At 34.6% G+C, this 15,039-nt stretch overlaps 1 protein-coding gene across 5 annotated transcripts in view; it reads right to left on the bottom strand.

Annotated features, from left to right (window-relative positions):
* PPARG (peroxisome proliferator activated receptor gamma) overlaps positions 1-15,039 on the bottom strand; it is a 63,448-nt gene that overhangs the window by 35,600 nt on the left and 12,809 nt on the right. The window contains exon 1 of one of the 5 annotated variants that reach the window (XM_072876279.1): positions 1,596-1,614. The exons of the other annotated variants lie outside the window; for them this stretch is intronic. Coding sequence (XP_072732380.1) covers positions 1,596-1,614 — 19 coding nt within the window. Of the gene's footprint in view, positions 1-1,595; positions 1,615-15,039 lie in introns of those variants that run through there. 5 annotated transcript variants of the gene reach the window in all.

Raw genomic sequence — 15,039 nt, forward strand, 5'->3', positions numbered from 1 at the left:
TAATGGACAACATTTGCATAAAATAAAGGTAATTTGGTTTTGGATAAACCAAAGTATGTGAATTTTTTCTATATTTCAAACAATGACTGAAAGCTCTTGGCCATAGTCCATTTAATACATTAAAACAACTACTGTATGGTCTGCAGGTTCTTAAATCTAACAGACTCCATAACGTAGGACCCGTACTACTTTGTGTTCTATTGCTGCAGAGTCAGCAGAGGGAGCACAACATAACTAAAAAAAACCTCTTTCCAAGAACTCTGCTGACACAATCAGTGATGATCTTAAACAAACAAACAAGCAAAAAAAGTACATAAAAAGAGCCTTGTTGGCTGGTACCCCCAATTCAGTGTTTGACAAAACCAGTAAGTGTCAAACTGCAGCAAGGAAAACAAAGTAACAGCAAAAAGCTATAAAGACTTGCTTTAAAAAGGCCATGACAGAATTTTGTATTGTTATCATTGCATTACCAAGAAGCAGAGATAAAAAGGATTTTTTATTTTCATCTGTGCACATATTCGAAACATTAGTATAATTCAGGGCAGAAATTGTTTCATTTATGTGACGATGCATGCACTGAACAGGAATATATTGGTAGGACTTAAAATAGTTATCCAAAGCAGTCTTTTTCCAAGCAAATTACACATTAGAAACCACTATGATTGTGGGAAAAGGACCCAGGCTTACTTAGGCAACTGATAGAATAAGTATTGACAAATTTTTATGTCGTAAATTCAAACATTTTTTGAAAACTCAGTATTGCCTTTCAGCATGCCTACCCTAGAACTGTGTGTTGTAGCAGGAACAAAAGTACTTCTGCGTGCACCTGGAGTCAAGCACACTCCTGCTTCTACCACTGTATCAGTAGACCTGTTATACTTTTCAAGTATGAATTTTTCAAAAATATTTACAGGAATGAAAATTGAGCTCACTGAAGAACAAAAGAACAAAACTTTTATGGATTTGTTTCAACTAGAGAACTCTAAAGTAAAGCTCCCCACCCCCCTTAATTTACCTGTAAAAACAAAGAAAATACCTAGTATCCTCTAGCAAATGAGTGTCAAAATCAGCTCCATAAGAACAAGTGACTTAGTGAAGAAGTAAGTTCATAGATGATTTGGTGCACTGCTTCTAACGTCAGCCCTGACTCCAAGCACGAGATCAAAACAATGGATGACATTTTCTTCTCTGTTCCTCAGATCCAACCCTCAAGCCATCTAAACATGGCCCAAAAATGAACACGTCCATTAGGAAAGATACTTGACAATACCAAAAAGATGCAACATAGACAATATACTTTTGAAAGAATGGGAACAAACATTCCATATAAAAACAAGCCTAGTGGTTCTAGACAAAATGGTTTTGTTGCATCTTTAAGCAGAGGAGGAGGGAGGTATCACCACTGTGGCAGGGTGCAGCCAACAAGGACACCTCAGGGGTTAATCATTGAGTGGGAGGGGTATGAGCTTATGAAAGTCTCCTTTTACAGTCTGCTGTACTAACCTGCAGAACCAGCACAGGACCAAAATTCTGATAGCAAAAAAAAAAAGCAATAAGCTGGGGCTGAGTGGAATGTTAAGGGTGTGACAACAAACCAGATACTCCCAGGAACATCTTGAAACACTGCCACCAGATGAAAGTTTGTGTCACATCTCCACAATGCAAACCATGGAGGAGTGTTGAAGACGGGATGGCTTAAGAACCAAGCTGAGAAATCCGAGTGATGCACTGTGCAAGGGCTGTAGAGAACAGTGACACCAAGATCCTTCAAAAAGCCAAATAAAAAGTCAACCCTTTCATCCTCTCAGCAAGGCTGCACAGTAAAACATCAGCAGAAACTTGAGAAATGGTGTAAATCCAAACACTTGAAAAGGCTAAAAGCAAGCAACTCATAAATCAGTAGGAAATGTATTTTATTCCTATAACTGAATTATAACTACAAGCTGTAATCACTAAAGGTACAGTCCCTAAAATTCACTACAATGTTTAGGAGGTAGCTGCTAATAGAAACAGAAAAAACCCCCACCCCATTCAGGGAATAACAGAGCTGTTTAATTTAAAATATATTTTCTATTCTGTGCCTATGGAATTCACACAAAACAGTAAATGGCCTGGGTTCTTGTTGGAAATAGACGTATTTTATACCCTTGCAGTGACATAAACCATTGTAAATCGAAATGCAAATGAGAAACAACCTCAAAAATGCCACAGGCTACTCAGATATGCTACAAATTCTACCATCCTATTTTAATTATTTAATGTAGGGTTTGTTGCATTGTGATACTGGATAGATATCGATGAAACTTTTAAGTTATTTCAGGATATAAAAGAAATCGATTGCCAGGCTGTGCTCAAATAACAGCTTAAATAGAAATTGAGAATATTGGACAGTGGAAGATAGCTGTATAAGAAATACTGATTTATATATCTGAAAAACTTTGTAGACAGATAGATAGCTCAGATTTAAGAGAAACAGCACTTCAAAATCATGGAGAACATAACCACAAAATTCTGGAAATGACACGGTGTTGGGCTCCCGGTGGTACAAGACTGACTACAATAGGAATGAAAGTGTTCTGCTACTGTCACAAGACTGACAGAACACTGAGCTGTAGAGATAATTTCTGCCTGTTAACTCAGATTCAAAGTTTGTGGGAAAGGACCCTCAAACTGTTCTTAGCAATACTTGAGCAGGAAAACTGCACAGTTTTCTAGTTACAGGCAGCTGCAAACCGTGCTTTGTGAGGCACCATGTATTGAAACTAAAATTAATCCTGATGAAAGACTTATCTTCCAATGCTTTTTGTTCAAAAATGTCTTAAAAATACCTCCCACTCTTCAAAATAGAAATGATTGTTATTTCGTTCTGTTGAACAAAGAAAAAAACAACCCAGAAGCACAAAAATCTGAAAAATAAGATACCATCGGATTGCTAATAGAAAAATCAGAGTAAACGTCTACAGACTTCTAATGGGCAAAGATCATATATTGGTATTTACAATATGCCTATTTGCATTAGTAGAGCTCAAATCTGGATCATTTTGGTTTTGAGGGATTTGAGGAAACCAGAAACAAACAACATGTCTCTAACTTGCACTGGCAATACTGTAAAACTATCTCATGACATAAAATGTAGGCGTTGCTCTCTATGAATCATTGTGATTTAAAAAAGGATACTGATAGATAGGCAATGAATCACAGTCAATTTTGTAATCAGAAAAAGCTGGCTTCTTAAGAGAGACCTTTGCCCCCTTTGGCAAAGCATAATAACTAAATGTGCCAAGCTACTAAGGAGTAGGCCGCCTCTTGTCATGTAAGTGGCCTCATAAGACTGAAGGAAGTAATTGATTTTAAAATATACAAAAACATGCTGTGTTGTAGACAAGATAGCAAAGCTTTATCAACTAGAAAGTCACAGCACAATTCAATTGACAAGAGCATTAACATTCTCAGAACTGTACTTGGCTCCGAGGCTCAATGTACCTTTTATAACTGGCATGTATTTCTACTGGGCAGACTTTGTATTACTCAGGCCTAGTGAAAGTTTTACTAACTACAGGAAATTCATGTAATTCAAAAACTTCATATTTATGCAGCTTAACCGACACTATTTTTTAAAAATTATTACTTTTTTTTTTTTTTTTTTTTTGGCCACTGGCTCAATATGAGAGAACAATCTGCTTCCAGATTCTTTGAAACTGGATTCTTGCTGTGCTACATAAGACAGTGTTCCAGAATTCTTTCCATATATCCCAAAGATGTACAATAAGATCATTTAATTTTTACTTAATTTAAAAATAAAATGTCATATCATATAATGGATATAAGCTCTTTTATTAACAGTAACAAAAATAGAAATTACCAAAGAGTTAAGAAACCTTTTCATTCTCCAAGTTTTCAGTCAGATTTATAAGTTCAGTGTATGCCATTAAAAGTATTTTAAGAGAAAATTCCACATTCAGAAGTTTCATATGCAGACTTATGCATAACCTGTGACTGTGCTTTCAGATGTCAAACTTGTTTTGAAGTCAATAGAAAGTTTTATAGCTTCAACAGAAACTCGGTGTTTAGGACACAGTTAAGCAAAACACTCATTTATATGCTGTATTTTGAATATTGTCTTACTGCTAATGGTATTTAAACACCTGCTTAAAGTAAAGCACTTTAAAAAACTCAGTCCCTGGCTAAGGAAGGACTTCTTTAGCTACGGTATATTATTAAATTACACATCATACACATGTATACACACAAATAAATCAATGTATGTTGTAATACAGATCCATAAGAAATTAGGTTCTCATAAAATGCCACATTTTCTATGTAAAATTGCTGTTTCTCACTAACCACAGTGACAACACTGTGCCCAGAGTTAATAAAATAAACTCACAGCTACCATGAAACACTAGTTGCAATGTTTAGCCAGATGCTTACTGTATGTTTAAATAGGAAACAGCACTGTTCCAAAATATTCAAGTACCGTAGAAATGCTATCTAGTAAAATTATACTGTGCTCACACATGATTCATTATATGAAAATTTGCAAATTCCTCTGTGACTTCATAAGCCTTTGCAAGATTATCAAAGATTTAAGCATGTAGTATGGCAAAATATACAAGAAGAGATGTGTAAGCACTGCAGCTATTGACAAGACAATCTTATGGTCCATTGTTTATTTGGTTTCATTAGGTCATTGTCACTGTGTCTTTTAATGTATTTTAATACCCTAATCATGGACGCTATTCTTTAAAAATGGTGCTTAGTCAATAATTATCAACTAAGGTACCAATTTAGCAATAAGTTTTAGAATAGATGTACTCCATTATGGGATACAAATCTGAACACAAAATTTGTCTTTCTTTTTGAAATGTTAATAACTTTAATAGTAAATGTTGTATATTATATACGCAACATCCAGTTAATTTTTTTCTTCTAAAGACATCTTAGGTGCAATAAATTTTATACTAACACTGAAGAATTTTAATAATATTAATACCTAAATAACCACATAGAGCTTTCTCAATCCACTTAGTAGTAGCAGAGAATTTATTGAGATCTTTTTACAGATGCATAATATTGTTGGTAAGAAGCCTGGGATTTTTTTCTTTCCTCAGACTCTGTCATGTCATTGCTTTTTAACGTTCACAAGACAGTAAACTTAAGTATTGTTTCCAAGAGATGAGCTAATAAGGCATACCCATAATAGGGTAAAATATACTCGTTAATATCCTAAATGCAGTTCTCTGCCATGGCAGAATACTGAATACTCCCACAGGAAGAGGAGGAGGAACAAATGCAACATGAGTTTAAACTCATTCCTTGAATTAAATCCCACTTTTAAAGTTTTTCCTGGCAATCAAATACATTGCAAATTATCCAGAAAAATGCTTCTCTCATATCAGGATGAGCCGTTTTCATCACAAAGCTGTCATCTTCTAAAATACTAAAAATATAAAATGTATTTTAATATGGTAAGACTATCTGTAGGGCCCATATAATTTGATTGAGCACTATTTTTTATTTAGTATCACTTAAAATATTTTAACCTGTTGGACAATCACTAAGTCCTAAAAGCTAAAAAGCACCCTGTTGCAAAACTCATTCATTAATGTAAACATGCTTAGTGCTATTTGTGCATTAAATACAGAAAATCTCTCAGCATGACAGGGAACACACTTTCCTGTAGATAATTTTTCTTATATATTATTACATATAATTTCTGATATAAGCCAAGTATAAGATAATACTCTCTGTATCTGTGTGTGTACAGCCACTAAACTCTGTGATGTCAAGCTAGTTCAAACACATCAAAGCCTGAGAAAGTAGATAAATGGTACCAAAGAGAGCTTAACATTTAGCATTCTCCTCTTCTAGATGCCTCCCAAATTAATGTAGCACAAAAATACGTTAGATTTTGTGTGGAATACAGTTATTTACAGACTGTTATTGAAGCGTATTTTCATTAGCTGCTGAAACTCTTCTATCAGACATTTCTAAGCTTGGCAGGGTACTACCAGTGATATACACACCACTTCGAAGTGCAACGCTGCCCAATGCAGAGCTGAAGGACCCTACTCTTTACTCCACCGTAATTGTTGCCATTACTCTGGCAAGATAAACACCAGGCGAAAGAAAACTGGCTACCCCACTTTGATTATATATAACAGCAGGCTTTGTACCAGCCTACAGTAAGAGTACTCAACTAAAATAATTTAATAATAAAGGCACATGAACTTTTGTACACCTATCATCTGTTGCACAAATGTATCTCTTTCATCTTTTAAATTAGCAAAAAAAAATTAACCTTCTTAACTGTACGAACTAAGAAGCATATAACCTGCTCAGCCACTTTTCAGCAATACAGCAATCTCTTGTCATCTGACTACTGTACTTTTGACCCTCCAATATATTCCCAACTAAAATATGTTGACATGTTTTTGCATGTGATTCAATAATTATTGTTCTCAATAGTGCAGGATACTTATCACATATTTAGATCAATGTTCTTTGCATCTCATGTACTCCATCTTTCTAATATTAATTTTTCCAGATAGCTTTAAAACTATCCCATCAAGGTGACTTCAGGCTGCCTACACAAGGAGTGTAGAATCAGGTCAGAAATAGGGTAAGCTTGGTTTTGTAACTGAAATTGCAACATTGTGCAACATTGTGAGAAGTATTTAATGAACACCAGTAAATTAATTATGAATTGCGCTCTAAATTTAAGTTACCTTGAACAGTTCCATTTCTGAACCTTCCATTAGAGTACAGGACAAGAGCATCCAGAGAATCTTCCCCGTTCTTGTTTTTTCGGGGTCATAAAATCCAACATAATATAACATTGTACTCTGTATTTTATTCCAGAAGAAAAATAGGTGGAAACTTTCTGAAGGAAATTTAGCACTGAAAACTGACTGAAAGCACTGAAAATCATAAGAGCTAGATATAAAATATTAATTTTAAAGCCTGCCTATGACTAAATAATAGCAATCTGAGAAAAAGAATACTGAAGTATCAACTATAAAAACTCAGCATTAAGTTAGCACCAACTTACCTCCTTTCATGTTATTGTGTTTCTTACTTTTAACAGAAATTAGAGGAATTTCGTGAGGAATTTTCTATTTGATATACTTCAGAAAGACTTCTTGCAGGCTGGAACTTAAAACTATAGTAACTACTGAACAGAGAAAAAAAAACCAACAAACCACCCAAAAAAACAGAGCCCAGCATCAGAGTTATTGTGATACACACGACACTGAGAAACCCTAGAAGAGAACTGTATTATCTTGACTTCTAAACTAAATAAAATGGGTTAAAATTATAAGTTTACAGGCGAACAATTTCCCTAGCAAACTCTAAGTAGTCCTGGATGTCAGTCTATACATCGGACAAATCAAACTATTTTCATTTATGTCATTTCTGTTCCTACCATCTAATACTAATAAACAAAACTCCCTTTACCACTCAAAAAGAAAATATCACAATACATGCATTCAGATAATGGATTATTAGGGCAACATTATAGGATAATTCAAAAAAGGGTACATGCTCAGTTGTTATACAAGGTTATTTAAGCCTTCTGTCACCCATCCCTCAGTAGTTTTCTGAGAAAAGGCCCGCGTCATAAATTTTTCTGAGAATTTGGCACAGAATTTGATGGAGTTATTTAACTCTTTTCCAAATGTAGTTTTGAAGGGAAAAAAAAACAAGATACCCTTTCTCTTAAGGATATAGAAGTAACTTATTAAAAATGTAATGGGTAAGTGCTGTTTGAACCTGAACGAAAAGATGAATACTCTCCCTGCAGCCCTTTGACAAGAAAAAGTAGACACAATATATGTGGGGAAAGAACACGATTTCATCTTTTATTTCATTTCAAAATCATTAATGCACTTCAAAAAGAACTTAAATATAACCTGGATAATGATACATTAATGCAAAATTCTACAAAGTCCTGACTTTGTTACTGATGCATAAACTTACTGTATTTTCTAATAAGAGATGTAGCAAGGTTTGGATTTTGCAACGTGCATGAAAACTAAAAGGAAAAAATTTCTTTGATCTTATTTTCTGTTGGGTTATTCTTTCTCTACGTTATTAATATCCTAAGAATATGTCTGCTATGACTTGGCCCTACTTTTGTCAACCTTTCTGTTTTGAAGTAAAAGTTTTTTCCAATTTGTCCATTGAAATTGCCTTGCTTTCCCCGTGAAGGAATAAACATTTTTATCTGCCAAGGTATGGAATATTATTTCACACAACTCACTTTTTCCTTCATGTGAACTGTATGCCACTCCTGCATTTCATGTAAGTGTCATTCATCCAGAAAGCAGGCTGTATTTATATTAATGTTTAAGCAAATGTATATGCCTGGCAATAAACAGCACTTGTTTAGCAGTTCCAGGGCTTTTGCTACTGTTCTTTGCCTCTGCCATAAACGAACATTTTAAAAATTGTGTTTGATGTTATTATTCAGTTATTAATATTGGTGATCCTTAACCCACAGTGTCCAGGCATAGCAAGTCTCACTCTTGTCACACACTTTGACACTCAAAGTCAGCAGAGTTTTGATCTGCACAGTGACTGTATAACTGTACAAATCATTCTGTTAAAGGAAGACGGAAACTTGTGCTGCTATTTTTGACAAGAAATTTTCAAGAGTTAAAATGACATCATTTTAGGACACCAAACAGAAAGTAGAGTATCCACAGCTAAGAACAATTTACTGTTAGGAAAAAGTTATTAATGTATACTTTCAGAATTTCGTTATTTTTAACAACTAATGCTAAACAAATGCTTTAACAACTAATGCTAAACAGTGATTTTTGTAAATTTCTTTGTTTTCAGCTATAAAGAATCTACCAACACTTGACTAAATCAGTAAAGACTCTGATTGCACTTTGTATTTTGCACATAAACATTGTGGAGAGCATGAAGTGTCTATTAGCTCTAGGCTAGGAAATCTCTGTGTGCCCCGGACACCTATGCTCATATGGATTTCAAATTCTATGAAGCTCTGTATGAGACTGAGAATTGCCTATAGAGATCCCAGTTCATGTAAACTTGCCTGCTTTCTTTAAAAAGATGAACTGCCATTCCATTTCTATCTTTGACAGCATTTGCTAGTTTCAATTGAGGAGAAAAGTGTATAATCAAGTTCTGACTCTGTGGCAGTAAGATTAATAATTATAGGGTTATGCAACATTAACAATAGTAGTACAAGCAAAGCAGCTATGTTAAATTTTAACAGCATTAAAAAGAGGGGAAGAAAGAGATTGAGAAAATTTCAGTTCCCTTCTCTGTCATGTGTTCTTGTCATCATCTTGTTTTTTCTATATTTAAAATACTTTAATAATTTCTTCTGCAAGTAATCTAAGAGGACAGCTAACAGCAAATCTTTCAGTTTCCTGTCATGATAAATAGATGTATACACCACAATTCAAGACAAAAATGTCTTAAATACTTATATTTATAGCTAACTGCTCGCATATTTTTCTAGAACATTTATTGAGATGGGGTTAGTATACTAAAAAAAAGTCATATTAATTAACTTTCTGGAAAGTGTTATTTTGAGTAATTACATGCAACTGTATTTCTTTAATCTAAATATGCATGTCATTTTCACATACAAACCACAAATTATACACTGGAATTTTGCCCATATACTCTGGGATACTTGATAACTCGATTGTTTTACTTTTAAATCATCTATTCATCTTTAATTTGGACAGAATACCAATAGTTAACCTTGCAATAAATTATATTGTCATACCCCATTATTCTTTTAAGGAGATTAATTTTCTAGGCAAGTAAGTTTAGTGTGAGGAACTAAAAGTTATTACTGTGACTTTTTGTAACCCCTCAAGCAGGCTTGTGAACAACTAAATATCATGTGGCTCTGATATATACTGAGGATAAGTTACTGTGACTTTTTACTGTTCTAATGTTTTCTAAATTGCTAAAGAGAATTCAATAGTTTGCAAATTTCTATATGCTGAATTTGAAGCATGATCACAAGACAGATGGTCAATCTCTTCAAAGATTCAGTTGTATTTAAAAGGAATCATATTAAAATACTATTGAGATTATCACAAAAAATAAATTCTTAAGGGACATCTGGATTACATCCAGTGCAATGTACCGTAGTGTAGAGCTGAATATCAGGATAAGACACTCCTTGCATTCACGGTGCATGCAAAACTCCCACTGAAACTTTTTGAACCACCTCTAATCCAAAAGATCAGAAGGGGTCTTCAATAGCAGACTGCTTCCCACACTCTGTACTTCCTGTCCTTTGTGTAACAAGGTGTGAACATCTGTTTTAAACCTTATTACTATACTCTGTACAAAATAAGAAATGATTCTGCAGCAGCTTAGGTGACCCTTGACCAACAGCGATGTACTTGGTTTAGAGGGATACAACAAGGATGAAAATAAGGACAAAGATAATCTAATTCCATTACACCCATCTAAACTGGGAGAGCTTGGGAATTTAGAACCTGGTTTTGATCTCTCACCTTCACTTTCTACTATAAATATCATCACAAAATATGTTAAACACCAAAGTATTTGCAAAGCAGAAACTGGTTTTCATTGTGTTAACAAGAAGACCGTATTCACCTCGTAGCTTTATGCAGGCACACCTTTTCAATGTAAAGGATGGGCATGTAAAATGTGTGTGACATACTAGGTAAAACTCATACAATTAGACAATGGTCTCCCCTGTATTTTGAGAATTTCTAAACTGTTTCAGATGTAAACCGGTACCAGACTTGGTTCATTGTTTGGAACTATGGAATATTTTGTACAACTCTACGTAATTATTTTGTAAAAATATTTTGTACATAAAAAAATATTTTGTACAACTCACTGAGTCAGACAAGATAATCTGGGGTCAAATACTGGCTCCTTTAAAACTGACTGTAAAATTTCTATCAGTTTAGTTAATTTACCTTGTGCGGGACGACGACATGTGTTTCTGAACAGTAATTCTGCACCTCTTGGTCAATATCTGAACACAACATATTGAAAATCTCTGCCAACACAAACATACATACCATACTAAGCAGGCTCTAAAAGTGAACCTCCTCTTTCCTCAGCCATTCTGAGGAAATCATTGGTCTATAATCCCAGGTTAGGGAAAAGAGTAGAAACTATTGATACTGAGATCACAGTAATACATAAACTGATCAATAAATAGCTTGCTCACAAGATTTACATCTCAATGAAAGCAGAAGAAGTTGCTGATTCCATTATGTTTGTCAGATACAAAGCCCCCCGATTATCAATGGGCTAGGTACTGTGAATCTCAGAGCTCAACTGGATCTTGTATCTTGCCAGTTGTATCTTTATTTTACTATTTGTTCTCGGATGTTAAAAACACTATTGGAAGCAGTCCAAAAATACATTGTTGGAAAATTGTTAATGCCCTAGTCATACAATGTCATTTTGAAGCTCCCTGGGAATTCAGATTTGCACAGCTTATTAGGATATGACCTTTCCCTTGATTTTTTATTTTAAGATCAAGTTAACATGAAATTTCCCCAGTGGGAGTTGCTGTGTTTCCTTCACAGATAAGGAAAAGAGCAATGGCAACTCCGTATAGAGACAACTTTCATACATTTCTACAGTACGGACAACTTTGTGGTCTTGACAGACATCCAATGCATTCCTAGAGGTTGAGAGGAAAGTCATGTGGTACGTTAACTAAAAAAAACCCAGGAACATAACAAAGGTATTTCCCTGAATCTTTCACCCTTTTTTTTTTTTTTCAATGTAATTTGAGATTAAGCTTTGAGGAATTTTAAGGCCTATGGACTCCTTGCATTTAGAGGATCAGGGTAGCACTGGCTGTGAGATAATGGCTTGTTTCTGGAACACATTCATATTCCTTTGGGTGAGCAATGACTACCTCTACAGCACTCTTTTCTTCACGATACAGATCTTGTCTCACAAATTCACACACTACAGCATTTCCATGCTTATTATATTAGCGTAATTTTGCCTGGGATCTCATGAAGCTGATCTAAAAGCAGGAGGCTGAAAAATCAGTTCTCAAAATGTTCTTATGTGGCAGGTATTCAAAACGGCCAACAAGAACAATATCTCCAGTTCCTCAGTGGTCAGTGAGAGAGGTTCCTCTAGAGGTAGATTCAGAACAGCTAAAGTAGTCTCTTGCTCTAAATCATTCTGTAGAGGAGAGATCCCTCTCTTTGTGACATGGGCTGATTACCAACTACCAATAACACTGTTTAAATACTTATATATAGTAAACATTTTTAAATAGTCTAAGACAGGTATATTCAACATCTCTCAGCCCTTATCTCCCTATGTCGATGCAGCCCATAGAGATAATTAGTTAAACAATTAGAAGCTGAATGATGCTGCCTATATTTGAAATTTTTCATATGGTCAAGATTGCAAAAACTAACAACTTTTAATAAGTTTTTGTTCAGGAGAGAATAATTTTCTCACTGAAAGTAAAATCAGTGGATCAATAAAAGAGATGGCTAAAAAGAATTAAATATTTTCCTTTTTGGATATTCAGGTTAAAAGCTTTACACATTAAACCTTTGCTATGCAAACAACATTTTTGCTCAACTACAGATACCACAAGAAGAAAAGAAACTGATGATGAAATAAAATAAATTACTTTTTTTTTAACTTTTCGTACTTTTCTGCTGACTTAGTACTTCGGGTAGGCATTGTGCATGTGATGTATTTATAAGTTGCCACATTATAATATAAAGTAATGCAGTATATCATAAATTCATCACAATCATATTTGAATGTCATAACAACAACACATTCAACAAAACAATACAAAGATTCAAACAATTCCTAAAACAACTTCAGCCAACTTTACAAGTTTCATTGGTCTGCAGTTCTTCTCATAGTAGTGATGCACATTGTCTGCTGTAATTTGGCCATGCAAACAAAATGTTGTCCTTCAAATTTTCCTGCAACAGCTGTTAACAGGGGGATGTCCCCATTAGTTAAATTTGCATTTCCAGAAACAGCCCTTCCTCTTTCAATGATTGACAAGAGATACAGGTTTACTACTCTAACAAGCAAGTAGCAGACAGCCTTTAAACCAATTTAGATTGTATGCAGGGGTAGGAGTTAATTTGCAATTGCTCCGAGGCTAACCTGTCTCTCTTGGGTAAGTACAAAGTCATATCTACATCACGAGTTAAAGACCTCTACGAAACTTATGTATCTAACAAAGGAGTAAACAAATCCAAACTGATATGACTTACTGCGTATCGTGGTAGAGTACACTGATGTCATATATACTTAACTTTTCTGCAAACAAATCTACCAAGATTCTAGAAAAACGCTAATAATATAGAAGGAAAAAATTACTAGCTGAATACTACAAACTTCCAGGAAGAAATCTGTTGGCTAGCGTCATCTCTAATAGAAAAGTGTATCAGCAGACATGCTTGAAAAGTGATTCAACAGAAATTGTGTGTCTTTTTCTGCTCTGGTGACATAGACTCTCAATGCAGATGCATAGTGCAAGCACTAAAAGTTTATTTACAGAGGGCAGGACTGAACATTACATGTGAACATATTCAGACCATGATAAAGAGCTTTGTCTCCCATTAGTAATTTAAAGAATTGTGATTTGGTACTCCTAACACACCTATAATTGAATTCCTCAGTCATAAAATCACTGGTGCCAAACAAGTTCCGATATCTTTTATCAAGCCTCTTTTTTCTTGTCATTTGTTAACATATTTCTTATGGAGCTTTTCTTCTTTTTATAGATACATTTGCTTTAGTTATAAATTAACCCTGGCATTTACTCTCCCAGAGGCCACAAACTGCTTTTTTATTCTCTTGAAAAAGTTTCAAGCTATATGAATTTATGATTTGGAACAATTTTGAATAACAGTTGGTAGTTCAAACATGGAGGAAAGGAAATTTCAGAAGATTGACAAAGTAATTAAGAATAAACTGAAAATGTTTAGATGCTTTTCTGTGCCTTCTGCTCTGGAAGCCGTGATTAATTTACCAGAAGGGAACATATTGGCCTGTGGGATTTCTGGTGCTTCTGCTTCCTTATAGTAATATTAACTAAGATACAGCCTCATTCTGAAAGGTCTTTCTAAGAAGTTCCATATTTCAGTGGCTCCTGAAGATGGCCAGCACATCCCAAAGGTATGCAGAATAAAATTTAGACTCAAGTGCAATTTGAACCATATTATAAAAACATTAATATTTGTTTAACAGATTGATTGAAATAATGACCATTAGAAGACTAATTTTTCATTTGATAAATGTAATCCTAAACTAACAAGGCTTATAACATTTGTTGTTTCCAATTGTGTGTCTTTGTTGGCCTCTCTCTCTTCACCCCCAATAGCTTTGGAAAATACTGGCTTGTTTCAGCCCGAACTGACTACAACGTAGAGGAGTTTTAAGAAAATACGCCTAAGTAGTGGTTAGTGTCACCACTGAAAGAGCAACAGTTTGAGCACACCCTGTAATAAATACTAGAAAATCCAAATGAATAATTCCTAGAGACATATCCATAGGAAACTAACTTAATTGGTTCTACTGTTCAAAGAGCAATTTGTATAAAGACAGAATAACACTTTTTAACAGCCAGGATAATACACACACTATTATTTGTCCTTCTGTGCTACCCTTACCTTCATTACAAATCATTAAAGTTTAAAAAATTAGGTTTGATATAAACACACCAGATATCCATTTTTTATGGTTTAATTCCTGTTTTAGCTAAGATTTTCCAAGGGGGAGCAATTTGAAAAAATATGCCTTCAAGATTCAGAAAACAGGAAGTGATCCCACAGAACTTTTCTTTTCTGGATTACCCTTCCTGATCCAGTTTAGATTGGCTGTGGTCGTGCTGCTGCGTACACTGCATGTAACAAGGTGGTGACTTAATCCAGTTTGGGGTGGGTTAAAAATGACACTGGTTTGTTTTTAAAATATTACTTTAAAAATTACTCTTTAATTAAGAACAACACAAAGGATTGAGGAGCCCTGGGGTATTTTTCCTGTAGAAATAAC

This window comes from Ciconia boyciana, chromosome 11, assembly GCF_034638445.1.
Source record: "Ciconia boyciana chromosome 11, ASM3463844v1, whole genome shotgun sequence".
Lineage (NCBI taxonomy): Eukaryota > Metazoa > Chordata > Aves > Ciconiiformes > Ciconiidae > Ciconia > Ciconia boyciana.